Source organism: Natrix helvetica (genome assembly GCF_964273705.1).
Source record: "Natrix helvetica genome assembly, chromosome: 1".
NCBI lineage: Eukaryota > Metazoa > Chordata > Lepidosauria > Squamata > Natricidae > Natrix > Natrix helvetica.
This window is the reverse complement of record NC_138548.1, coordinates 82,620,858-82,647,266: the sequence shown is the minus strand read 5'-3', so window position 1 is coordinate 82,647,266 and position 26,409 is coordinate 82,620,858. Positions and strand designations below refer to the sequence as shown.

Genomic DNA, 26,409 nt, shown 5'->3' with positions numbered 1-26,409 from the left:
CCAATATCAGTGATTTAAATTGAACCAAGAATCAAATTGGTGTTGGCCTATCTCAAGGGTGTCAAGCTCATGGGCATCATATTGTCATCACGTGATGTGTCGTGACTCCCCCCCTTTACTAAACGGGGGGTGGGGGTGGTTAGCACGTAATGCAGCTGGTCCAAGGGCCACAAGTTTGACACCGTTGGCCTAGCTGGCCTCAAAGTGTAGAGTATGGTTTAACCCTGAAAATATCCAAATCTCATTTTGTACTAAATAATGCTTTTAATTAGTTTTGAAGGCAGCGTTGCATATGCTTCTGAGCATGTTAGGAAAACACAAATAAATCTTACCTTATGCTAGCATCACTAGGTGCTTGGGATACATTAACTATGGGCAATAAGAGATCCTGAAGTTCTTACCATGGTTTCCTGTGCTGCTTTTAAGCATTTAGTGCTGTCAGTAGAGGAGAACATTCACCATGTTGATGGGAAGCATAGTTCCAGGCAATAAATACTTTTGACAATAGATAGACAATAGTTTGGAGAATTGGTTTTGAACATACACAGGAAGGCTTTTATAAAAACTTCTGGATGCTTTCAAGCTAGGCTTTTGTTAGGCTACCACAGAATTTTATAGAGGCTCCGAATGAAGCTGCTGGATATGTAATCCTTCCAGGTCTTCCACTTTTTATGAGTCTCCTTCAGCTCAAGCTGAATTCCTGTGGATTTCATGGATGCATTCATATTTTTTTCTTGGCAATGATAGGAAAACAATTTGCCATTAACCTATGTTGGGGGATAAGGTTCTGCTTCCCAGTCGAGCCTACAGCACTGGAATGTTCTGATGGTCTGCTGTTCCTGAGATCCAAACCTGCTTAGTTTGCCAAAATCATCTAAGAACCCGACTATCTTTTTTATTTCCAAAAAAACTCTCCAACCTGTCAAAGGGAAACTGGAATAGGTGTGCAGTGCAGTCTTGGTTGTTAGTGTTAAAACCCTGTGAATGCAGAATTTAAGTCTATTCAGATTGGGAAAATGTGGATATTTCTAGCTATTTAGCAACTAGTGCAGTGTTGGCAAACTTTTTCAGCACCAAGTGCTGAAATGGGAGCATGCATGTATGCGCTTGTGCAAATGCCAGGAAGTGGAAAAGCAGTCGTCCGGTGCACATGTGTGCATTGGGAAGATGATCTTCTGTTTTCTGGCATGCACATGTGCACCAGCCACCTGGTCTTTCACTTTCTGGCATACCTGTGCACATGAAGGCCAGCTGGCTGGTGCACATGCACATGCCAGAAACCGGAAAAGCAGCCTCCTGGTGCACATGCGTGTGGCAGGAAGATGATCTTTTGGTTTATGGCATGCGCATGTGCACTAGCCACCTGGTTTTCTGGTTTCTGGTTTGTATGCCAGCACAAAGACCAGCTGGCTAGCGTGTTGGAACCTGGAAGACCAACAGGCGATGGCTTGCGTGCCCAGAGAGATTGCTCTGTGTGGCACTTCTGGCACATGTGCCATAGGTTCACCATCACAGGACTAGCGGTAATAGATACAACTCTTGATTTGGATACATACATAAGAGACGTTTGTCCTAGACATGCTTAGAGCTCTCTACTCTCTGGCATTCTTGATGGCATCAATTTCCTCAGTGTGAATTGCCAAAAGGCTAAATTAGGAACAAATGCTTGAACATGCTTATTTCTTCTTCCCTCCCAATTTCTTTTCCTTTTATGCTGGGTCAATTTCATTATAAGCTTGAGAGCAAGAATGTGCCATTAAGTCTTAAAAAAAAAACCTTCTCTGAGAATCTTAAATACAAAATTCCTAAAATATTTTTTATGTTATATTTTATTTTTGCATGTTTCAGTTGTAGAAGGTTTTTTGCAGCCATTCCAAACCATCCTTTGTTGGCTCATGGGTCTTTTGTGTTATTCCATCCTTTAGCTGCAAGAAGCAAATGTACCCCTGTTAGCTCATTTTGAAGAACCTGAGAATCCTAGGTACTCCTTATAGTTCTCTACCGACTTGACTTAATGGCCTATGTGAATTGAGGAATAATAAAGGGAGCCATAACTTTTGAGATTACAGTCCTCCCGCGTCTTAAAAAATCCCAAGTTTCAAGTTGGAGTTGCGCAAATCTGATTCTGTTCAGGCTTGGTGGGCACGTGATCTCCAAATTTAAAGCATAATGCTCTCTGCAATTGGAAGAGGCCACCCAGCCTGCTTTTGTTCTTGGTTAGCCCATCTCCAGACGATCTGGACTGGAACGCAGCAACACATATGCCTGTCTGGAGCCCTTGGAATCCCTCCCACCCCACCCACCCCGGTTCTCCATATGTACTTCCCTGTATAAATCCAGCCTTTTCTTCAGTTGCCAAATTCCTGTGGTACTTGACACCATATGTATGTTCTTCCCCAGCCCCTCACTTAGCCAGAGCTCCATCTGCGTAGATTCTTCCGGTCAAAGTGATAAATGCTCTTGTGGCTTTTTGACCATGGTGCAACAAATGGTAGAGGATGAAACTCGCCAATTCTTTAAATAACTCAAGTATCCATGCTGTTCTATTTAGTGCATTAGAATCACCCAACTATTCAGTAATAGGTGCCATTCTGTGTCTGGTCCAGTGAGTATAAAAATCTGTTCATCAATGTGATGCTGCTAATAAGATTTTCCTTGTTTTCTTTGTTTAAAAAAATCTGAAATTTCCTATTTAGCTTAATATAGACTGAACAACTGCTGCTCAGCATAACGAGAAGACATAGCTTGTTGCTCCTTTAGACAAAATTGAATACTGATGTCAGAAGTTGGGTTGTTTGCGTTAGGGCGAGGAGATGAGGGAAAATGAGGATGGAAGCCTTATTTGGGGGGTTGGTTAGTGAAAAGTAACACGGAAGAATCCAGAAATCTAATGCTTGGAGTGTTTTTAAGCTTTTAACTAATGTTTGATTATAACATCACGTGTCTCCTTAAATCATGCAGTCTAGAAATATTAAGTGTATAAAGGCTGCACTTGGACTGATGTTGATATAGATAGCCTCCTATGTCTTTTGCAGTATATGTGACTCAGTTATTTCAGAGATGGGATGTTAAGATGCATATAAACATTTAACCACATTGAGCAGCTAATATGACTGACTTTAGTCCTGGCTCAAGAATATGGTTCTTCTAGGTGATGGTATATGCTACTTAGGTGATGATAACAATACCTATGAATGCTGACATTTGTATTTTTATGAAATTATCGTCTAAGCCTTGGACCCTGGGCCAGTGCATTTAATGTATAACTTCAGCATCACTGTTTTTTTTTGGTGAAAACATTAAAAAATTGAAGTTACGATTTGATAATTAGAAATAGCAATAGCAATACTACTTAGACTTATATATCACTTTACAGTGCTTTACGTGCTTCTCTAAATGGTTTACATAGTCAACAATTTGGGTCTTCATTTTATCTCAGAAGGATGGAAGCTGAGTCAACCTTGAGCCTGGCGAGATCTGAACTGCCAAATTGCAGTTAGCCGGCAGTCAGCAGAAGTAGCCTGCAGTACTGCAGTCTAACCACTGCACCACCATTGCTCTTAGAGTAGAGCAGAATGTGGAAAGAAGGGACCCATGATGTAATCTTAAAGAGGATAAAATATAAATATATATTTATATTTTATATATTTAAATTGATGTAAAAAGAGACTGGCAGCCGCTTGTCTGGAATGGTATAGGTTTTCCTGCTCGAACAAAGGGTTGGACTAAAAGACCTCCAAAGTCCCCTCCAACTCTGTTATTTGGCAATTCTGATTGTATGGAATATCTTTTTGTTTTTTTCTTCCTTGGTCTCTTTCATTTCTGTTTACTTACCACTTTGCCTTTCTTTTTAGTTTAAATATGCATTGTTTTTACTTTTTAAAAACACTTCTTTAAATAAAAATTAATTAATCAACTTGAAACTTGTCAGTGGACAAGTCACATTGGGATTTTCCAGTGCATTGGAAACAGTAAATTGGAGGATTCAATGTGCTATGGGTGTTTAAAGGGAATGAAATAAGCCTTTTTAATGTTACAATAGTAGTTAAGGAAATGGAGCAAACAAATTACCTCTTGGGTTTAAGCTTTTGTGCATAGGATTAAACCAGATCACATAGCCAACATAATGGTTATCAACTGTGCAGAACATTCTGTAGTACAGAAGTTCTCATCCTGTGGGTCGGGACCCCTTTGGGGGTCGAACGACCCTTTCACAGGGGTCGCCTAAGACCATCGCAAAAGACATATTTTCAAAAAAATATGGAAAACAGAAAATAATTTTGTGGTTGGGGATCACCACAACATGAGGAACTGTATTAAAGGGTTGCGACATTAGGAAGGTTGAGACCCACTGCTATAGTAGGGAGTGGAAATACAGTCTTCTGACTGGGTTCTGTGGCTTATGTGCTTTTTTGAGCAAACAAAAAATTGTTACCATCAGTGAAGCAATTAAACTCTTGACAATATTAATTCTGGAGGATTAAATGAAGAATTTATGAATTGTGAATATTAAATTGGAAGATTTTAAAGGTTAAAGTACAATTGAAACCAGAAACTTTTCTTTGAAGCTAATGGGTAAGGAACTACCAAAAAAAAAAAAAAAAGCTATCATGGGACATTTTTTTTAAAATAACTGCAGTGAGATGATTACATGCTCAAAAATGAAAAAGTTCAACACTACCCACAATGGAGGAATTATTGGTGAATATGATTAGAGAAGAATTGATATCTATATTTATGCTTGATTGGAAACCTGGTCTTTTTGCATGAAATGGGGAAAAATGTACTTAAGATTTGTGGTTCTGATGATTAGAAAAAACTGGAAAGTAGGAAAAAAAGTGACTTCTTTTGTAACCGCGCAGTGAAAGATAGATGTAATTCTATATATATATTTGCTGGAAAGGAAATTGGAAGCTGTTTCTATTTCTTTTTATTCTTTCTCTCTGTACTTTGCTTTTTTTTTGTCCCCTCCTTTCTTCCTTTTCTTACTTAACTTTTTCTTACTTACTTTACTTTTTCTTAGTTTAGGTTAGTTTTTATGTTCTTTGAAGAATTTTCAATAAAAAGTCTTATTTGAAAATCCCTCCTCCCTATTAGAATAATCTGAATAAACTCAGTGGAGTGTACCATTCCATTTTAATGTAGGGATGCTTCTTCAGCTGTGCATTTCCAGGGAACTACAAAACATTTTCCTATGTTTTGTAACTGTATGTCTGATATCCCCTGCCCTTGCCTTGTCTGGATAACTTCCACCATTCCCCAGCTTTGTATACTGTAATTATGTCAGCATTATCTTGCTATAATTCAGTAGGTAATTATACTGGGTTGACGAACTGAAAAATAATGGTCTTATCCCTGTAAGATTTTTCATATTGACTGTTTCTAGGTAGCCTACATAGTTTAGCCCATAGGAAAAAACCTTTCTTTTTTTTTACATATGATAAAGCCATTCCATAATTGAGATTTGATGTTCAAGATCTTCGTCAGAGCCCTTCCTTACTTGCATCAAACCACTGTATGAAGTATCTTCCAGCTGTGTCCTGGTGTTTCAGTCATATGTTCTCCAGCCCATGCCTGAGGCAACATTAAGTCATCCTTAGCTATATCTCTGTTAATAGCAATAGCACTTAGACTTATATAATTATCCACAGAGCTTTACAGCACTCTCTGAGTGGTTTATAGAGTCACAATATTGGCCCCAACAATCTGGCTCCTCATTTTACCGACCTCGGAAGGATGGAAATGTGAAAATACAATCTTCTGCCTCGGTTTTGTGTGCCTTATGTGCCTTGTTTGAGCAAAACAAAAAATTGTTACCATCAGCAAGGCAATTAAACTCTAGAGAATATTAATTCTGGATAATTAAATGAAGAAAATCCCAACATGACCTGTCCATCAAGTTTCAAGGTGATTAATTAATTTTTATTTTTTAAAAAAAATTTACACAAAAAAACAGGATTGGACTGAGTCAACCTTGAGCAGGTGAGGATCGAACTGGCGAAGTGCTGGCAGTCAGCAGAAGCAGCTTGCAATACTGCATTCTAACCATTGTGCCACCACAGTGTTAAACTAGCAATAGCAATAGCATTTAGACTTACATACCGCTTTACAGTGCTTTACAGCCCTATCTAAGCGGCTTATAGAGTCAGCTTATTGCCCCCAACAATTTGGCTCCTCATTTTATCCATCTCGGAAGAATGGAAGGTTGAGTCAACCTTGAGCCTGCTGGGATTTGAACTTCCAAATTGCAGGCAGCTGGTAGTCAGCAGAAGTAGCCTGCAGTACTGCAGTCTAGCCACCAAGTCTCATAATAATAAGTAATGCTTTACCGTCTCACACATTTTTTACAGTGGTTGCAACCTGACATGCTTTTACTGATCCATCATTGGCATAGTAAGATGAAGCCCCAATGGGTAAGATTGGCCTAGGTTCTATTAGCTAGTTGATCTGATGATGGCATACCCATTCCATTCTGAGCCCTGTCCTCTAGGGCTATTTTGTTTTGCAGAGCAGGAAAATTAGTTCTTTCAAATTGGGTTTTCTGAACAACAACTGTGCAATGGCACAGGAGAGAAACTTTCCCCTGATTTAGTGCTGTTGAGAAAGTAGCCCACTTAACAGATGATGCACCCAGGAGAAGGGCTGTACATTGGGGCAATCTCAGCTCTGTACATTGGGGCAATCTAGTGCAATCCAAGTTACCCTATCAGCTGTTAGGTTAAAAGTGCTCGACCCATGTTTAAAAATAGACTGACAGGCTTCCCATGTGTTGTGTAATGTGGTTGGTGACTCTTTCCTGAAGAATCATTCACTGTTTCCCTTTGCTTTTCAGCAGCTGCTCAGTGCAACAAATGTTGTTCAGCTGACAATGTCATAGGGCAGAGAGGTTGCACAATGCAATGGGAAAACCTTTTGTTTTTGTTTTTTTGCTCATCACCCTTTATGGTATTGTACTGCAGTGGAAAACTCTTTAATGTTGTGTCCCACATTCCTTCTACTTGTTCCTTCAGCTTCCTCTCTCCTCCTCTTCCCATCTCCCCAGTTTGGGGATCAGCTGATGGGACTGGCAAACGTGGTAAGAATTCATTTGGAAATCCTCAAGATCAGCAGTTTTGGGGCTCTGAAAAAGCTGCCCTATTCTATTCATTCTCTTCTTTGGCTTGATCAGCTGTGGGAAGCAAGTTTTCCTCCTTTTGTTAAATCTGCTGGTCTATTCAGCTTCCTAGGATTGCTTCAATCTCAAACCATTTAAGAAAAGTGATTGGAAATTTGTTTGTTTGTTTGCTTTTTTTTTAAAAAAAACTTGGTTGTTTTTGTAACAGCTGGTACTATTTTTTGGGGGGGGAGGGGGGGAAGCCAGGAAAAATCAACTAGTCTCTTTTATCCATTTGTCCAAACACCACAATTTGGTTCTTCCTGTTGCAAGATAAGAATCGGTAGGGGGAGAGGGGCAGCAATTTGCTTGCCAACATGATTATAAGATTGGTGCATATCACTTTAAATATACTCTGGGCACGAACCCTATTTCCTGTCTTAAGGAGAATATACTGTGGATTCACAGCTTTGTCGGCCTGCCTATCTGTCTGTCTGTCTGTCTATCTGTCTCTGTCAATAATTGGCATGAGGGAGTTTCCAAGAAGTTATGTATCTAGGAGTGGGTAGACAGCAGTGGAAATATGTATTCTGGGTGTGGAAAGATTCCAATTCAGGGCAGGAACAATATAACTCAAGTTTGCATTTTTACAATACTTAAATAGAATTTTTTGATCAAGACATTGTTCCGCTTGCAAAGAGAAAATAGTCTGCTATCATCCTTTCCTTTAGTGCAGTCCAGATTCACAGTTAACTTAGCAGGTCACTGGAATGAAGAGTGTGTGAAAGATCTTTCAGTATGATTGGGGCTTAGGAATTAAATTTTTCTAGAGGAAAAAAATATACAAACCTATACTATAACATTATACAGCCATATTTTCCATTTGTGACACATGATCCATGAGAATAACATTAGCTATGAAGAATGATAAGTATTATTCATTCCCAATCTTTCTTTGTCAACTGTTTTTTTTTTCAATGACTCTTGGTTGAACAACTTCATGCAAAAGAAACTAGTTCTTCATATCTGCTTCCCATATGCAAAACTGGTTCCTCTCCTTGAGTCTCTGTTCAGCTTGCTTTGTACAAAGACAGGGGGATTTACTTTGACATAAAAGTGAATCCTTCCTTTTGGATTTATTCTATAAATATTGGAAATATTACCAGATTTATACTGTAGATCAGGACTCCCCAACCTTTTTGGTTCAGTGGCCTGGTGGTGGCAGCAGCTTTCACAATTTCAGCAGCGGGGGAGGAGGGAATGGTTTCACACATGAAACCTAACTCCTGTGCATGCCTGAATGATGCTCACCCACCGCTTTGACGGCCTGATTTCCACTGAACTATGGCCTGGTAGTGATCCTGGTAGCCCAAGGATTGGGGATCCCTGCTATAGATTATTAGGAAATGAAATAGGTGTCTGGAGTGCTATCAACATCATTCTTTAGTTCCAATGGGACCTTTTATTTCTTTTTTAATTGTAAATGAAGTTTATGCTTCTAGCTGAAACTATTATATCTGTAAAGGTAACGGTTCCCGTCGCACATATGTGCTAGTCATTCCCGACTCTAGGGGGTGTTGCTCATCTTCGTTTCAAAGCCAAAGAGCCAGCGCTGTCTGAAGACGTCTCTGTGGTCATGTGGCTGGCATGACTAAACGCCAAAGGCGCACGGAATGCTATTACCTTCCCACCAAAGGTGGTTCCTATTTTTCTACTTGCATTTTTAAATGCTTCAAAACTGCTAGGTTGGCAGAAGCTGGGACAAGTAATGAGAACTCGCTCCGTTATGCAACACTAGGAATTCAAACCGCCGAACTGCTGACCTTTCTGATTGACAGGTTCAGTATCTTAGCCACTGAGCCATGGTGTCCCTGTATATTTATTTATTTATTTATTTATTTTATTTCTTAGATTTTTAAACCGCCCCCTCTCCCAAAAAGGGACTCGGGGCGGTGTACAGTCAGTGCATAAAATACAGACATAACAATAAAATACATTTAAAATACATTAGAGGGGGAGATAGACTGTACGAGAAATAAATACCTAAAAACATCCCAATTAAAACCCCAAACCCAATTAAAATAAATCCCCGGGAGGTAAAACTAAGAAAGTGCCAAGCCAGCTGATTGATGTAGGGCAGGGGAAAAAGTCCTTATGCTATAATAAATCTCTTAGCTTTTTTGTCATAAGTCCCTTAGCTTTTTTTTTTAATGTATTCATGTGCTTTTTGGAGACATTATTTACCCTAATTCAGGGATAAGCCATTAAGAGGACATTAATTATACCAAGGCATTTATATGAATCCCCTTCCACACCTATGACATTCTGAAAGCTCTTCTACATGGAGTTGAACATCTCAAGCTTACACACTTCAGGTGCTACCTGAAGAACGAATGGAGAAGTCATTACCAAGAAACAGGAGGAGGAATACAGGGAATTGTATATAGGGCTACAGTTGAGTATAAATAAAGGCATGATCTTGAGAAAAATCTGAACACAGTGTATGCAAGTGTTCTAAGAACAATACTGCAAATAAAAGGTTGCAAAGAATAAAATAAATGAACAGAAAGTTTCTGGTTTATTTCAGAAACAGATTGGAAATTATTAAATGTCTATGGAGATTTGGTCATGGTTGTCCCAAAGGTGCTTTTGACACTTGAAAAAACATCTTTGGGACATTTGAAATTGTTTTTTCTGTAAAAGAGTTGTTGCAGAATATTAACTGAAGGAGTGTCTAAATTCTTCACCTGCTGTATTCTTATTTCTAGCTGTAAACAGCTGAACTTAAGTATACATTCAAATTTGTGGTGTTTAACTCTGTCCCTTAAATAGATTGTGTCAGATTCTATTCTTTCAGGGATTCAGTGTTGAATACAATTTGACCAGGTCCCTAACTTTTTGCATGCAATTCTGCAAAATTCTTTTTCCTTCACAAAAGAAAGTGGCTTGCAGGAATGGGAGTTTAGAATAGCAGTTACGATCTCTGTTGTTTCCTCCCGGTGCCACGCTGTTGCAGGCATTGTGGCTTCTGCATTTAGAGCCCGACTTACAAATATAAAATCCAGTTAATTCAAACTAAAAAATCTCTCCAGCTTCAAAATTCCTGAATGTTTGGCACAGTTCATTTTTGCAACTGATTTAACTCGGAGGTTTCATTGGTAGATGATGAAACAGTTCCGATGTGGTGTACTTTTAATTACAAAATGGTGATGTACTGGAACTGCGTAAACCCGTCTTCGGATATTTCATTTTGACTGTATTTGACAAGCCTAATCTGATTGGTAGCTACAAACTTCCTGGTTGATTGCCCTCAGGGATGGGTTGACTCCCATTAGTAAACAAGGGGATTACCGTATTAATTCTGCCACTGCTTATTAGTTTGCTGCAGATATGAGGAAAATATATAGAAGGCTTATTCAAAAGATCACCATACCTACTCATTTAGTTGCCTTTCTTCCCTAACTTTTTTTTTAAAAAAATAGGTTGATTAAAGAGCTTGGAGTTAAAGCTATGTTTATAAATCTTGTCTTTGGAGCTTCAAGCTAACCGACAGACCCAGGTCCTTAGGCTCTTACAGAAGGCCATGAGGGTTGTCTTACTGTATATATAATTGCAGAAAAAAAGAGAAATGCCATGAGCACAATGGATAGGTACAGCACAAGCTCAGACGACCCTTTCATGTAGTAATTTCTTCTTGGGAGTGCCTAACATATGCACATAATGTAGAAACCATTGTGCACTTGTGGAGTTTCAGATAGCTGTTTCATTTTCCCACTGACCCAGCTGAATAACATTCCCAAGGGATTACTGGGACAAGCAGATAACCTGTTTATGGGCTTGAAAATTAGAACAACAAAAATGAGTTTTTATTAACACAGGGAACAATCTTTCTGAATGGAAAACGAATGTGTGTATTTATGTGTGCACACATATAAGAGCAATTAAAGGTTTCCAATCATTAGTTGGCAAGAGATGGTATTTCCCTTCTTGAGTGGAATCCAGTTTTCACAGTAAAGGATATAATTATAAGAAATGTGAGGCTCTCATCATAAAAAATAATTACTTTGAGAAAGGTAAATTCCTTTGTGCAGTGGTTTCTCTGTTTAGTTTTTTTCAATTATAGCTTTTGTGAATGTCTTATTTCCGCATGTAAGCATATACTGAATGAAGGCAAACATATACATCCCCGGATAATGTTGCAGGAATGTTGTGGAACACATTCTGGTAGAGAGAAGTTGTCTGAGGATGAACTCCAGCATGAGACTGAAAGCATGGAAGATTAAATCTTTGGTCCCGGTGGCCAGCCCAGATTGGCTCCTGCAGAATACTGTACCTCTCACATGGGAGGGCCAACAATAGTTTGTGTATAGAAGAGTAGTTGTGTTATAGACTTCACCCTAGTAATATATATATCAACAATGGTCCATTGGTGGATTGATAATATCACTGATTCTGGGTGAGAAAGAGCAAGCTACCCAGAAAATAGCCAGCATCTGTGCTGCTGTTGTCCTGTCTCTTTAAGCCTTTCCCCAGTTAGCAGGACAATGGGCTGTGGTGTTGTGGTATGTGAAAGAGAGGAGAGGCAAGGATGTGTTTGTGTGTGGAAGTAAAGTAGCCTGAAATAGCTAGAATTGAATTGAATTGAATTTATTGAATTTATAGACCGCCCCCTCTCCCCGAGGGGACTCGGGGCGGTGTACAGACAGCAAGCTAAAAACCATGTGCAAAATAAATAATCTTAAATACCCCTAAAATCAGATTAAATGTTAGGCTGTACAGTAATAAAAATTAAAAAAGCAACCTAAAAAGACTACCCCTAAAAATTTAAAATACAGGCTAGAAAGATTAAAACTACGGTTAGGCCAGGCCAGCTAAGTTGAACAGGTGGGTCTTAAGTTTCTTGCGGAAGGAGCGGAGATCGGTGGTTATTCTGATGTCGGGGGGGGGGAGGTCATTCCAGAGGGTCGGGCCCATCACAGAGAAGGCCCTACTCCTGGGCGTCGCCCGCTGGCACTGCCTAGTGGACGGCACCCGGAGGAGTCCCTCTCTGTGAGAGCGAATTGGCCGCAGGGATGTATGGGGTAGGATGTGATCCCGCAGATACCTAGGTCCTGAAAGATATAAGATATAATTTTCTCTAGTAGGAATAATAGGACTCATGAGAAGTAGTTGGAATAGTAGTAGTAGTGGCCAAGAGTGGAGTAGGGGTAAGTAGTGAATATAGCTGTGAATGCTTGCTTGTGTGTATTTAGGCACCTGTGTTGTTGGCTCTTTGGGGTATGGAGCCCAGTAAATTGAATATAGTTAAAAGAACCTGTGAAATTCAGGTGATACAGCTTTGTGATGGTTCTTTCAATAACTAAGGGCTAAAGATAATATGGTTTGTTAAAGATACATTAGGATTTAACTCTGTTTAGGAAAGTTTCAGATTATAGCTGAGTTGAGTTTGGTCTATGGGCAGATGCTTATACCAATTTTTGTGCATGAAGTCCAAAGTTGGCTTTTTGTACTTATAATATTGTGCATGTTGCAGGACATGATAGCTGGGCATTAATATGTGAAACAGGAATTTGAACTAATAATGCAATGCTGATTCAGTTTGCGGTAGCTTTGTCTGATGGATTTCCCTGGGGTTCGTGAGGAGCTATTTAGCAGAGGCTTTTGAAATTCTTTTATTTTTTTCCCATTGAAAAAAAACCCTGGAAATTTCCTCATACCCTTCTCTCTCTTTCCCACAGTATCTTTTTACACTTCTTTCAGTAGGCTATTTGGAAGCTGAGGCAGTGGAGGAAAAAAAGAGGTGGAGCAGCAAAACATGCTATGTGTTTGGTCTGTATGCTTTTCTAAAAAGAAGACTGAGTTTTATATTACAAAATCGGAATGAATAGATTGTGAATTTGCATCTACAGTTAAAACATCTCTTTTCTGATAAAAGCCCAAATGAACAAGATGTGCATGATAGTGTGAACTCCAAGTATTGAGTTAAATAGGTCTAGAAATCCTGCATTGTCTTTGCATTGTCCTAAATAAAATAACCTATTATGCCATCTTCTATGGGAACCCATTTTGATGCCCAACCTTGCATCCTCCAGATATGTTGGAACTTCAATTCCCAGATTTCCAAGCTGTTGTTCCTGCTAGTTAAAAACTCTGGGAGCTTGGGGTTTTTGCTGAAGGGTGTCTGCTTGGAAGATCATTCTTGAATGTGGCATTTGCAAACTTCACTTGAATTTTGCCCAAGCAGTATCTTGAATGGATGCCTAGCTCCCAACCAAATCCTGCTTGTATAAATAGCAGTTATACTTACACTACTAAAATACATGGAACAATTACCTTTTTTTGCAATGTGTATATAATTTAAATTTAAGAAAATGTTTCCTAAGTTGCCTTCCTCCCCCTCCCCTTATTTATCTTGGAAAGAAGAAGATCTGTTTCTGAAATGCTTAAGATAGAAAATACCAATTTTAGAAACAGGCTGACCATACCCTACAGCATCTTATCTGCATTCATGCTTCACTCAGCTACTCTCAGTAATGTGATTCCGTTTGTTTATCCAGTGTAAATATTTTCCTCCTTAATTTGGAATATAATACATAGTATGTAATGTAGTATATAAGTTAATGTGTAAGATACTACAATATGCCTGGGGAGAAAGATGTTCCAATTCCATTCTGATCTTGGTATTGACCTAAATAACCTAACAGGATTAGAAGCAGGTTTTAGACTGGGGAAGAATATCTGGCTTTATTCCACTATCCTTTGCTGAATTGCTATCTCTCACAAGGAAGCTCTGAGCTGATCTGTTGCAGGTTGAAGGACTAGCTGCTCTTAAGACTGTCATGTTTTATTTCCTGTTGCATTGTTGTGGAAGGTCATTAAGGATGTTGTCAGATTTTAGTTGCTCAATACGGGTCATGAGAATTGCCAGCTGATTTCCTATTTTAACAGCTACGGAAAAGGTAAGTTTTTGGTGAGTCATGAAAGAAAATGAAAGTCTCTCTGATGATTGACTAGATGAGGCAAATGCACATTGTCTCTATTCAGCATTGGTCTCCAACTTTGAAATAGCAACACAAACTAAAGCATGTTGCACAGCTGTTTCATTTCTGTTTGTGTATGGTTGGAAGGCTTCCTTCCTTCCTTTCTTCCTTCCTTCTTTCTTTCAAATTTTGAATAGGAGAAACATAAGAACATTTCCTTTTAATAGATCAAACCATCTATTGGAAAACAAATACCAAAAAGGAAAGACAATGTGAATACTATGTTGAGTTAGTTGGCATATCTGGTATGCTATGCAATAGGGGTGGATGAAAAGAGCAAAATAATATCAAAGATGGCCACTCATCTAGTTCCTTCTACTTCCTAGGTCTGAAGAAAAAGAAGAAGAAGAAAGATGGCATCAGGCTGCCTAAAAGTCACAAAATATTTTCTTTTCCTCTTCAACCTCCTTTTCTTTGTAAGTATTTGCAGAGAGAATATGAATATGCTGCTTTTAAATTTTATCACGGAGAAGATTTATGCCAGGAGAAGTGAATCAGTGTTCCTCCAGATGTTGCTGAATTACTCCTAGGTCATTTCTCACCATGGATGACACATACTGAGCCTTCTGAGAGTCGTAGTTCAGCACCATTTGGTAGGCCATAAGTTTTCCCTTCTCTTTCCTAGCCTAACAGCTAGGCAAGTTAATTATAAGACTTATTAGAAACAAGGGTTTCAGCTATCACAAAGTCATTGCACCAACACAAGGCATAAACTAAATGTGATGTTTAATGATCATATAGGGGAAAATAAATATGTTTATATTCAGTTGAATTGAGGAATATTTAGCAATATTGAAGATATGGAGGGCTGGGTAACAATCTGGACATTAAGGGTTTTTCCCCCTTAAAAACATTACTCTAAAGAAGAATTAGCCAACATGATGGTTTCTAAATGTTTAGGAAATAGCCTCAGTAACCATGGCCCCAGCACTGGGAGGAATAGTTAATGACTTCTGGGACTCTCAAACATTTAAGAGGGCATTAAAATGCTACTGTATTCAGAGATATTGTTAACTGTAGTCAGGATACTTTCTTACCTTGTTTTATGATGACCCATATAAAGGACACATTGCAAATGAATAATATAATACATAATAGAAACATTTTATGCAATCTAAGCTAATCAACTCTGTGAAGATATCTTTAATTGGGTTAACAACAATGTAAACTGGATGATTAAACTTCATTAAGAACTTTAGACTTATTTAGCATTTTGGTATTATTGAAATCATCAAAATATTATGTTAATGGTCTCATTTCACAACTCAGTAACTTGTTAATAGCCAGAATAATGAATGCCTTACATTTTCCCCATATAAAATAATTTTCAAAGCCATTGGCTAAAGACATGGTATTGATTGTGTATTATCTGTAAAAGTTTTGGTTTAAATGTTTTGTGTGTTGTACACTCTCTTTGGCACACCGCCAAATTGGTAGCCAACACATGTTAATCAAGCCCATTCTAAAAGGATGTTCTGTTTTATGCAACATCATTGCAGTGGTCAAGATGAGCAGTAAATCTATTTCTAGGACAAAAATCAGGAAAAAAAAGACTAGACATAAAGGTCAACTATTCTTAAAAATGATGTCTGTGTCAAAGCTCTCTATGTCACCATTCAGTTGCCATATAATCTATTAACTAATAGAGCTCTCCTGCTCTTGCAGTGAGTTGTCACAAATATCGACTATTTCTCCTTTCACTCCCTTTTTAGATGGGCTCCTTTGAAAAAAGTACTAGTATCTTGATTTTTTTAAATGAAGATATAAATTTATACAAAAGGGCCACAAAGGAAATGCACAGAATCTGGGTGTCTCTAAAAGTTCCTAAATTATGGTTCTTTGCAGCCAGCACCAATATGGGCTTGGTATGAAAAGTTTGGAGGAATCTTGTTATATATATTATCTGTTCACAAGAATGTGAATTCATAGCTGCCACTTCTTTAGCTGGTGTTGACCTTCAAAAGCATTGAGTTCTTCTTGAGAACCTGGAATGTCATAATATAGCAGCATAATATATGTGCAGTCCAAGCAGAGTGGCTGTTTGCAATTGACAGATACAAATTTTGTCAATGCGCAGGTTTTCTAAGTGTCATCCAGGGGTTTTTGGTATGGCACCTAACATGCCAAAACCACTGGGACCACCGTGACAAATTTATGCCATAATCTTTCAATTTTTAGATCTTAATACTTGTGATCATGTCCAATTCTTAGCCTTCTATTATACTATCTCCTGGTATTGCCACATCAATTACCCATAATTTCTTTTTTTCAGTCACAGTTATATCTGATACATTATGAACCAAGAGCATCAGTCTGTATCCAGAAATCCTACAATATTTTAACCCCCTGTTTTACTATTTTCAATTCTGTGTTCAGTTTTTCATTGCTGGTGAATGGTAATTTTTATGGATGTTCCAGGAATCATTTTGGTGACTGCGTTATGTGGTTTTTATAATAATTTTATGTATTTATTTATTTATATTATTATTATTATTATTATTATTATTATTATTATTATTATTATTATTATTATTATTATTATTATTATTATATTATTATTACTACTACTACTACTACTACTACTACTACTACTACTACTACTACTACTACTACTACTACTACCAGCACCACCAGCACCATATTCCTTTGCAGAAGACTACCAGGCAAATACTACCCACATGGTGCATTTCTAACATTATTTTTACAATATTTTAGCTAATTAAAAGTTGAGTATATTCTAAAGAAGATTTTATAACCCATGCTTTCTCTCCTGGCTGTTTATAAGAAGAAAATGGGTTAAATTATCTTTTAAATATTAATAAAGGATAAAGATAATAAAGAAATGAAGATTTTGGCAACCTTATTTGGAACTGCCAAGTACAGGAAAGACTATTAGAGGAAGCTATTTTACTTGTATGTTTTATTTCTAGCTTTACTTTTTATTTTTATTTATTTCAACAAGACTCAGGCGAGTAATTTTATCTAGATTACATTTTTGCATTTGTCTAATGGTAAAATATGGTGAATCACAAACTGGAAATAAAAATGAGATTGGAAATGTATATCATTTCTGACTTGTTGGCAGTTTTGCATGATAGCTGGATTGAGACCTATAACTATTCTGCTAGTTGTTAAGAGTAGTAAGATATTTTCATTTTTTAAAACATTGTACACCATATTAGAAAATACCAACATCAAAATATTTTTATTGAGATGAAATGTCTCATATTTCAGAAAGCACCATCATATTGAACCGGTTCCTCTGCTTGTTTCTTTTCATCTGTTCAGTCACATCCAACTTTCAGAGACTTTATGGATTATTCTAATTTCTTTCCAATATTTTACATCTTTATTTAATATTTCTAGGTTTAAAGCAGTATTTTGCTTGATGGAACCTCTCAAGGATGTTACTTGCTGGTCTTGTTTTGTAGTTTCATCAACTGTTCCTAGTATAATTGACTTTTCCAAGGAATTCAAATATGTGACAAGATCAAAATTAGTCAGCCTGCTTGGTAATCTTAGCTTCCAGTGGTATTTCTGTTTCAATTTGGTCTTCTTGTTCCTTATTTTTGCTGTCCAAGGGATGTAGGTAATAATCTCCAAACCCATAATTTGAGGGAGTCTAGTTTTTAAAATCTACTTTTCTTATTATTCAAACTGTGTTTTGCAACTGTAGGTAGTTATAGGAAAAATGATCATGTTCATTATTCTGCATTTGGTATCAAAACATTGCTTTTTGAAATCATTTCCATGATAGTTATTGCAGTGCTCCCATTGTTTAACTTTGAGGTCTTTGTTTATTAAGTTTTGGACCTGAGAAAAATAAAGTCTGGAATGATTAATTTCCTTACTGATTTTGATCTTACAGTTATCATACAACTACCATATATTATTTTTGGTGTTCAGAAGCAATCTTGTCTTTTAAATTTCTGCTTTCACTTTTATTTCCTATTCCGTTTTACAGTATAGCAATGTCATGTACCGTATTTTTCGGAGTATAAGACACACCTTTTTTCCTCAAAAAAGAGGCTGAAAATCTGGGTCTTATACACTGAATACAGCATTTTTTGCCTCCTGAAACCCCGCCCGTTCACCAAAATGGCCGTGCATAGTCTTATGGATGCTTTCAGAGGGCTCCTGGGGACTGGGGAGGGCAGAAATGAGTGAAAAACAGCCGTTTTGTGCCCCCCAGCAGCACTCTATAAGCCTCCATAAAGCTATACATGCAATTTTTTTTGACAAAAAGTGGGCACGTTTTCATAAAAAACGGGCCATTTTTTGCTCATTTTTGCCCCCTGTAACCTCCCAGGAGCACTCTGCAAGCCCCCCCAAGGCTATTCATGCTTTTAAAAAAAACACAGGCCCATTTTCGCAAAAAACCAGGCCGTTTTTGGGAGGTTTGCAGAGTGCAAAAACTTTTTTTTTCCTTTCAGAAAGCTCTTTAACTGATAGATGAGAATTACATTGATCAATTGCTGTGCCAGCAGAAACAAAGTCTTAAGGTGCTGCAGATTGTCAGCGATTTCCTTCTCCATCACCTGGATAAATACTGTATTTCTCTCTCTTTCTTTATCTCCCTCTCTATCCCTCTATCTATCTACCTACTTTTTAAAAAATTTGCCTCTTCAAAACCTTGGTGCGTCTTATACTCCGGTGCGTCTTATACAGTAGATATCTTAGATGCTTTTATTTCAATTTTCAATTCATCTAAATTAAGGTTCCTCAAAACTGCCTCAGTATATAAATTTAACAGAAAAACTGATAGAATAGTACAAGTGAATCAAGTGTTTTGGAATGCCCCTTTCTTTTAGGTATTTCCATAATTTTTCATATTCAGTGCAATGAACAGTTTTACTGTAGTTGATGAAGGATAAATATATGTAATTTTGAAATTTACATGCATGTTTTGTGAAATCTAATTTTATTATTTTTCTAGTTTTATGTTAAACTTCTGCATTTAGCTCTTTTGCTTCATCTCTGTTGCCCATAATTTTACCTTTCTTTCTGGTTCAGCGATTTGGATAGTTTCTTCCGCTCCCGATTTATTTCCTTGTTTTCAGTTTTTTAATGTGTATATGCAACATGCTTCTGAACTGGTTTATTGTGCTGGTTTATTGATGTTTTACATTTCTTCCTTTCTCCTATCTAGTTGTTCTTCCATGGAATTAAGCAAATTGATATTGTTCCTTAATTTCAGCTGAACATAATTTTTTTTATATCATATTTTCTGCATGTTCAAATTTGAATCTGAAACAGACTTTGGCTACAAATAGTTGTGGTCCAAACCACAGTCTGCAGCAAAAGTAAAGAAATATGTTTTTCCTCATTGTTGGCTGTTTAAGATGTAATTAGAATAGAACAGAACAGAGTTGGAAGGGACCTTAGAGGTCTTCTAGTCCAATCCCCTGTTTAGGAATTAAACCCTACACCACTTCAGACAAATGGTTATTTAATCACTTCTGAAAAACTTCCAGTGTTGGAGCATTTACAACTTCTGGAGGCAAGTTGTTCCACTGATTAATTGTTCTAACCGTCAGGAAATTTTTCCTTAGTACTAAATTGCTTCTCTCCTTGATTAGTTTCCACCCATTGCTTCTTGTTCTACCCTTAGGTGCTTTGGAGAATAGCTTGACTCCCTCTTCTTTGTGGCACTGCTATGATGTCACTCCAGTCCTTCTTTGTGGCACTGCTATGATGTCACTCCAGTCCTTCTTTTCATAAGATTAGACATATCCAGTTCCAGCAACCGTTCTTTATATGTTTTATCCCCGAGTCCCCTAATAATGTTTGTTGCTGTTCTCTGCACTCTTTCTAGAGTCTCAACATCTTTTTTACATTGTGGCGACCAAAATTGGATGCAGTATTCCAAGTGTGGCCTTACCAAGGCATTATAAAGTGGTATTAACACTCCATGTAATCTTGAGTCTATCCCTCTGTTTATACAGCCTAGAACTGTCTTGGCTTTTTTGGCAGCTGCAGCACACTGCTGGCTCATATTTAAGGATTGTCCACTAGGACTCCAAGATCCCTCAACAGTCATCACTATTGAGCAAGGTACCACATGCACTGTACCTGTGCATTTTGTTTTTCTTGCCGAAATGTAGAACCTTACTTTTTTTATCATTGAATTTCATTTTGTTGGATAGCGCCCAATGTTCAAGTCTGTCAAGATCCTTCTGTATCTTAAGCCTATCTTCTGGAATTGGCTACTCCTGCCAGCTTGGTTTTGTCTGCAAATTTGATGCATTCCCCATCTATCCCCTCATCCAAATCATTGATGAATATATTGAAGAATGCTGGGCCTAAAACAGAGCCTTGGGGTACCGCACTGCATACCTCCCTCCATGAAGATGTAGTTCCATTGGAGGACTACACGTTGAGTGAGGTTGATCAGCCAGTTACAAATCCATCTGGTTTGGTTGAATTGGTTTGGTTGTAGTACAGTCCATTTTGAGATGTCATATATTCAAGTGACATTCATCAATTTTGCTGTTCTACAATGAATACTATATATATATATATATGTTTTGGCACTTGATGTAGCATTTCATGAATGTCGGCACAGAACTATTTTATTTGTTCTTCAAATATATCTCTTGTTCCTGCATAAATGTTGGAAATTGTGACATTTGGTTGTAAATCTCAGACAAAACAACCTGTGACCAATTGGGTCACCGTCTTAGAGATATTTCCTTACTTAAACAGACAAACAGAGTGATTGCTGCTGGTTTGGTTTTAAAATCAAAGAAAATGAAACCCATCATTTTATTAAGGAAGAAAGATCTGTAGCAAGACAAATATAGACGCTTCTTGTTTAACAAAGCATGCTTTTGATGACAACAATTGTGATTAAGCTGTCACATTCAGCTGACTATGTCAGAATAATGGTTTCTCCAGATAAATCATTCTCCATGGTTTGTTCCCTCACTTTATATATAGTGACAGCAAAGCATGATTGTGTTCAGAACTGTGTCCACTGAAGAGGAACATCTTCACCTTCTGATGAATTGAATGTAATTGTTGGAATCATGACAATGTCATTTTTTGCATGCATCAGGGTTTATCTTTGCTACAATGACATTGCCGTGGAGTTCTTCCACAATCATCCCATTTCAAACTTGGAAGATTCCTTATTAAAATGACAATAGATTCTATCTTCCATGCTGTGGAAAATGAGTAGTGTTAGCTCATTCACTGAAAGCATTAAAGGAACAATATTATTTCATCATTCCAGGGAAGCAGCTAATGCACGGGTGTCAAACTTGTATCATCACAATGGCGTCATGTGACTTAGTGGGACTTTTTCCCTTTTGCTAAACTGGGCTTGGGTGTGGCCAGTCTGTGACGCATTCGGCCCGTGGGCCAAGAGTTTGATAGCCCTGAGCTAATGCATGTGGATGATTTTTATCCTCATTTCATTGATCAGAACTATGATAGAGTTCTCTGAAAACAGTTCTACAGGATTGTCAAATGTGGTAGGTGAAATTCACACATTCTTCCATTCTTTTTGTTGACAGAACCATATCTATTTAATCATTTTGATTTTTCTGAATTTTGTCTTTTCCAACATCCAGTAAGAAATCTGAATATCTTCCTTTTCCCTGATTCTACCACATGTTTCCTTTCAATTGAAACTTTGCAAAACATATCCATAAGTATGATTTTCTAATGCCTGAAATCTCTATATCAACACCATTTCCTCATTCTACAACTGGTAAAGGCTGATGAAAATCACAACAGCAAATGGTTAACATTCTCCCAAAGTCCTTTTTCTTGCCACATTTACCGTGAAGACTCTGGTATGGCTTCAAAGCTCTCCCTCTTAACCATGGAGCTTTCATCCCAAAGAAGAAGTCTCACATGTCGAAGAAAATTTGCAGTATTGGAGTTTTCTTCTCCAATCCACCTTCATTCCCATCTCCTATTAGTCCAAGTGTAGAATCTTGGAATATCCACACAATACAGTGTTTTTGTAAAAGTGTGGTCCTTCACCAGTATCATCATTTTGTTGCACACCAGCATTATCTTGAAAGAATATTGATTCTGTTTTAGAAGGTGTGCTTAAAGATGAACAATGGCTGGTTCTCCCTTGTAAATTTAAAATCCAAATATTGATGCAACAGCTTCAGAGGATCCACTAAATCTGCCTATCGAGTACTGTGTGATTTCGTTTTCTCTGCTCAGTGCAAACATTGCCTGATCACTCCCTGTGTGGTATACTTGATGACATATTTGATGGATTTGACTGATGAGCATATATCTACATTGAGATGAAAAGGGACATCTTCAATAGTTGTACATTATAAGGTACCACCCATTGAGAAGGGTAGTTCAACCCTGTCATCCTGCTTGATGTCCTTCAAATCCTCCCATTTCTGAAGAGTGTCTGCTGAAGACAGGATATGAATCACCACCACACCTTATATGCTCATTGAACGCTTTGGGGTACCTGCACATACTATGTTTTCAACATGCTGAGTTTCTGCTGCAAAGTGGACTATTGATCATAACGCTGGATAGAAAAAAAGAGAGGAAGGATAAACATTTGCTAGAATTTCCCAATATATTTGTTAGAGTGAGAATAGGTTTAGCCTGACAAGATTCTATATATTGTATAAGCAAAAAAAGAACTGAACTCTGGCTGAATTGTTCTATGTCAGGGGGTCCCAACCCCCAGGCTGTGGCCCACTATCAGGCTGTGACCTGTTTGGAACTGGGCTGCATGAGTGGCTGGCCAGTATGCATGCACGTGTGTGTGCCAGCTCATCACTTGTGCAACCCAATCTTCCCCCTAATCCGGCTGCCAAGCAATAAAGGTTGGGGACTGCTGTTCAACATCATTCTTGGGCTTAGTCTGATATATGTGATGAGTCAATTCTCCACTACTGGGTGAGGGAGGGAGGGGGGATTGCAAGACTTCTTGGGAAACTGTCAAAAAGGGATATCATGTGACTTTTGCAACAGCAGCCAGCGGCACTGAAGCCACCACAACTTTCCCAAATTTCATTTACTCATGAATCCATAGTCATGGATTCTAGATTTTGAACGCATGCTGTAATTTAGCCCATTTGAAGTACCTTGGTTCAAAACTTGTTGCCCTGTTTTGCATTGTTTGTCCAGGTAAAGGTGCTAATGAGAGCTTTAGTGATTATATATCTTTGAATCTACATGAGTCATTGTTCTACCTTTTGCTGCTCAGAATCGTTCAATTCATTTGACAGTTTTCTTCTTGTCTGCCAATTCCATTCCATTCATTCTGATGTTATCATTTCCAGAATAGCATATTGTAAACTTATCTAACTGAAGATAGATATTTCAAACACTGATGTTATTAATAGCAAAATGCATATGTTTGCCCCATGTCATTTCTTGCTTGCTTGCTGATATCCCAGTTCCCACGCTTCATACTTCATTCCATGTTCTAGCCCTGTTTGCTTTTTCCCCAGCATGATTTCTTTTGCCATAGGTTTCATCTGCTGTGACACTTCAGCAGAGGTACCTTTTCTGTATTATTATTCTTTAGTTATTACTTACTTGTACATGCTTACTCTGTGCTGCTCTATAAACCTTATTATTGATTTTGTAGATTAATGGGGGATGGAAGTAAGTGTCCTTATACCATAAATCTCCACTGATCTATTCAAAGGCCTAGTCATTATTGAAATTCAGCCAGAAAATGTGCTAACATTTCTAGGCAGTATAAAATCTTTTCTCCATATAATCCCAGGGGAAATAAGAGGTACCCCACAGTTTAACAGTCTCTTGGATTTTCCCCACACTTTAAGGAGTACCTGATCATAACCTCTTTTTTTCAAATGTATGGATGTCCCATCATCTTTTTTTCCCTGTGACAGTCATTATTTGAGGGGGTCTAATTGTTTGATTGTACCTCTCATCTACCCTGATTATCTGTTTTCCCACCAGTAGCATAAATGTCAGCACAACAGCATCACAAGTGTTGTGTTTAGGTTACTAAACAACTTTTGATCTCATTGCTGCAGCATAACTTGCTAAGCAAAAGTTTGGTTCTTGCTTTTCCTTAAATATTGTTGAATGCAGTCTAGTATCTTTTTAATTTCATACATCACAAAATTCAAGCAAATAAACTCATTTATAAAAAATGCATATGTCTAACAAGGTTTTATGAACATCATATTCAAAGGTCCCTAAAAATTAGGTATTTCAATAGGATCATTCAATGTTGGCCAATATATTCAAATGTTAATCTGTTTCTGGGAAGTCGAGAATGGCAGTATAATTGTCATAAGTTGCCTTTAAGACATGATTTTGAAGCGCTATGTTTGTGAGTTAATTGTATTTATAATGACTAGTGAGCCATATGTTGCATTTCAAAATAATACATGATGAAATGTTTGATAGTAGGATCAAAACTCTAGGCAGTATGACCTATTTTTCAACATCTATTTCTCAGTAAATAAAATTTCAGTTGCCTTTTATGGACATTCTGATTCATCTTCCTCTTGCAGTGTCTGTCCATTCTTCTAGGTAAAGATTTCTCAAGTTTGGCAACATCTAGATGTTTTGATTTTAACTCCCAGAGTTCTAAACAATTGTGATGCTAACTGGGGAATTCTAGAAGTTGAAATCCAGGTGCCTGGAAATTGCCAAGCTTGGGAAATATTAGTCTCAATCAATGTAGTTTCAGATACTTGAAAAGCCTGAAAGGGCTGTAGAATTCTATATGCCCAGAAATGGAAAGAAGCCTTAACTACTAAAATAGAAGAATGGATTGAAAAGATAATGGAACTGGTGGGGATGGCAAATTTGACTGTACTAATTACGGACAAAATGTAAATAATTTTGTGGTTACTTGGAACCACTTCTCGGCTTTCTGCATGAAAGAGGGAAAAAAATGAAATTTTAACTTTGGGTTTTGACAATTAAGTGTGTTACCACTATAGAAATGGCTTGTTCTTATTTGGTATAACTAAAAACTTGCTACTTTATTATGCATCTTACTGCATCAGAAAAAGTGGGAAGTTATTGGGTTTTTTTTTATTTATTTCTTTTCTCACTCTGTGTTCTCTATCCTCTTCCCTCCCCCCCTTTCCATTGTTTTATTTCTATTTGAATTTTATATTAAGAGAAAAAGCTTTTAATAAAAATACAATCCAAAAAGGAAAGCTTCAAAGAAGGATTATTACTTAAAATGGATCTTAATGGTGGGCTAACTTATTACAAGAAACTGCTTAAAAAATATAGTAAAATGGTAGAAATTATAACATTAAAAAAAATTATATGACTGCCCAATTCCCAGTGATGAATAGAGGGACATAGCAAAATGAAAAATAAAGTGAGATTCAAATAACCATTTTGAGCTGGGGCAACTTCGTTGCAAGAGATGTTTGTGGTATTGAGATTTCACTTGCAGTATTGCTTTGAGTTTTGAGTCTTTTCATCCATGTAATTGTACATCCCTTTTATAGGCTTAGTGCTGCCCCACAACTCTACTAAATCACTAGGTAAAATGAGAGGTTTGCTTTCTCAAGTTGTGGATAACCTCTCCCTTTGCCACTTTCTAACTCTGGACTGTGCAGAGCTTGTGTAAAATAAAACGTGCCCAGATAGTGCATCTGGCACACATCTGGAACGGCTTTTCAATTTGCTTTCTGCACTATTTCCCTGCTCCCCTCCTTTTGCTGTATGCTTTGTTGTTTTTAACTTCTGAGCAATCAGCATTCCATTTAAGGCTGCCAAGGACCAAAGGTCATTTATACATGGTTTTAGCATACAAAGGAAGACACTCTTTAAAGAGAAATTGTTACAAGAGGATAGGACTGAATTTGTGTCAGTAGACGATGTAAAATTCATTGGATACCCATTTGAACTTGTCCTCAGGCTAATGGACGACACAGCTAATTCCTGTATATAGCAATCCTGTGTTCAGAAAGTTCTTGAACAGAGTGTCCATTGTATTCATGTTTGCTTTCAAAGGATCATAATGCTTCGTTTGGAGAGTGTGTGTAATTACTGAATCTTTTTTGTTGTTGCTCTAATCTGAGTTTCTCAGGATACGAACACTTTTCAGTGACATGCAGTCAGGTGAGGCAACTGAGGCACAGCCTAACCTCTCATCATCAGGGCAGCAAGTCATTCGATGAGAAACTTGCCTTTTGGGAGGAATGACCCAGCTTGGCTCCCGCTTTCAATCTGCCGCCCAATGACCGAACGGAGAAGTGAAGAGGCAGGAGAGACAAAGCAGGAGCCAAGCCGAGTCATTCCTTCCAAGAGGCAAGTTTCCTATCGAATGACTCG

General features: G+C 37.7%; 1 protein-coding gene across 1 annotated transcript in view; it reads left to right on the top strand.

Annotated features, from left to right (window-relative positions):
- The window catches only part of CD82 (CD82 molecule), an 82,396-nt gene that overhangs the window by 25,426 nt on the left and 30,561 nt on the right, over window positions 1–26,409 (top strand). The window contains exon 2 of the mRNA XM_081939821.1: window positions 14,460–14,549. Within this exon, the coding sequence (XP_081795947.1) occupies window positions 14,487–14,549 (63 nt within the window). The 5' untranslated portion in view covers window positions 14,460–14,486. The remainder of the gene's footprint in view (window positions 1–14,459; window positions 14,550–26,409) is intronic.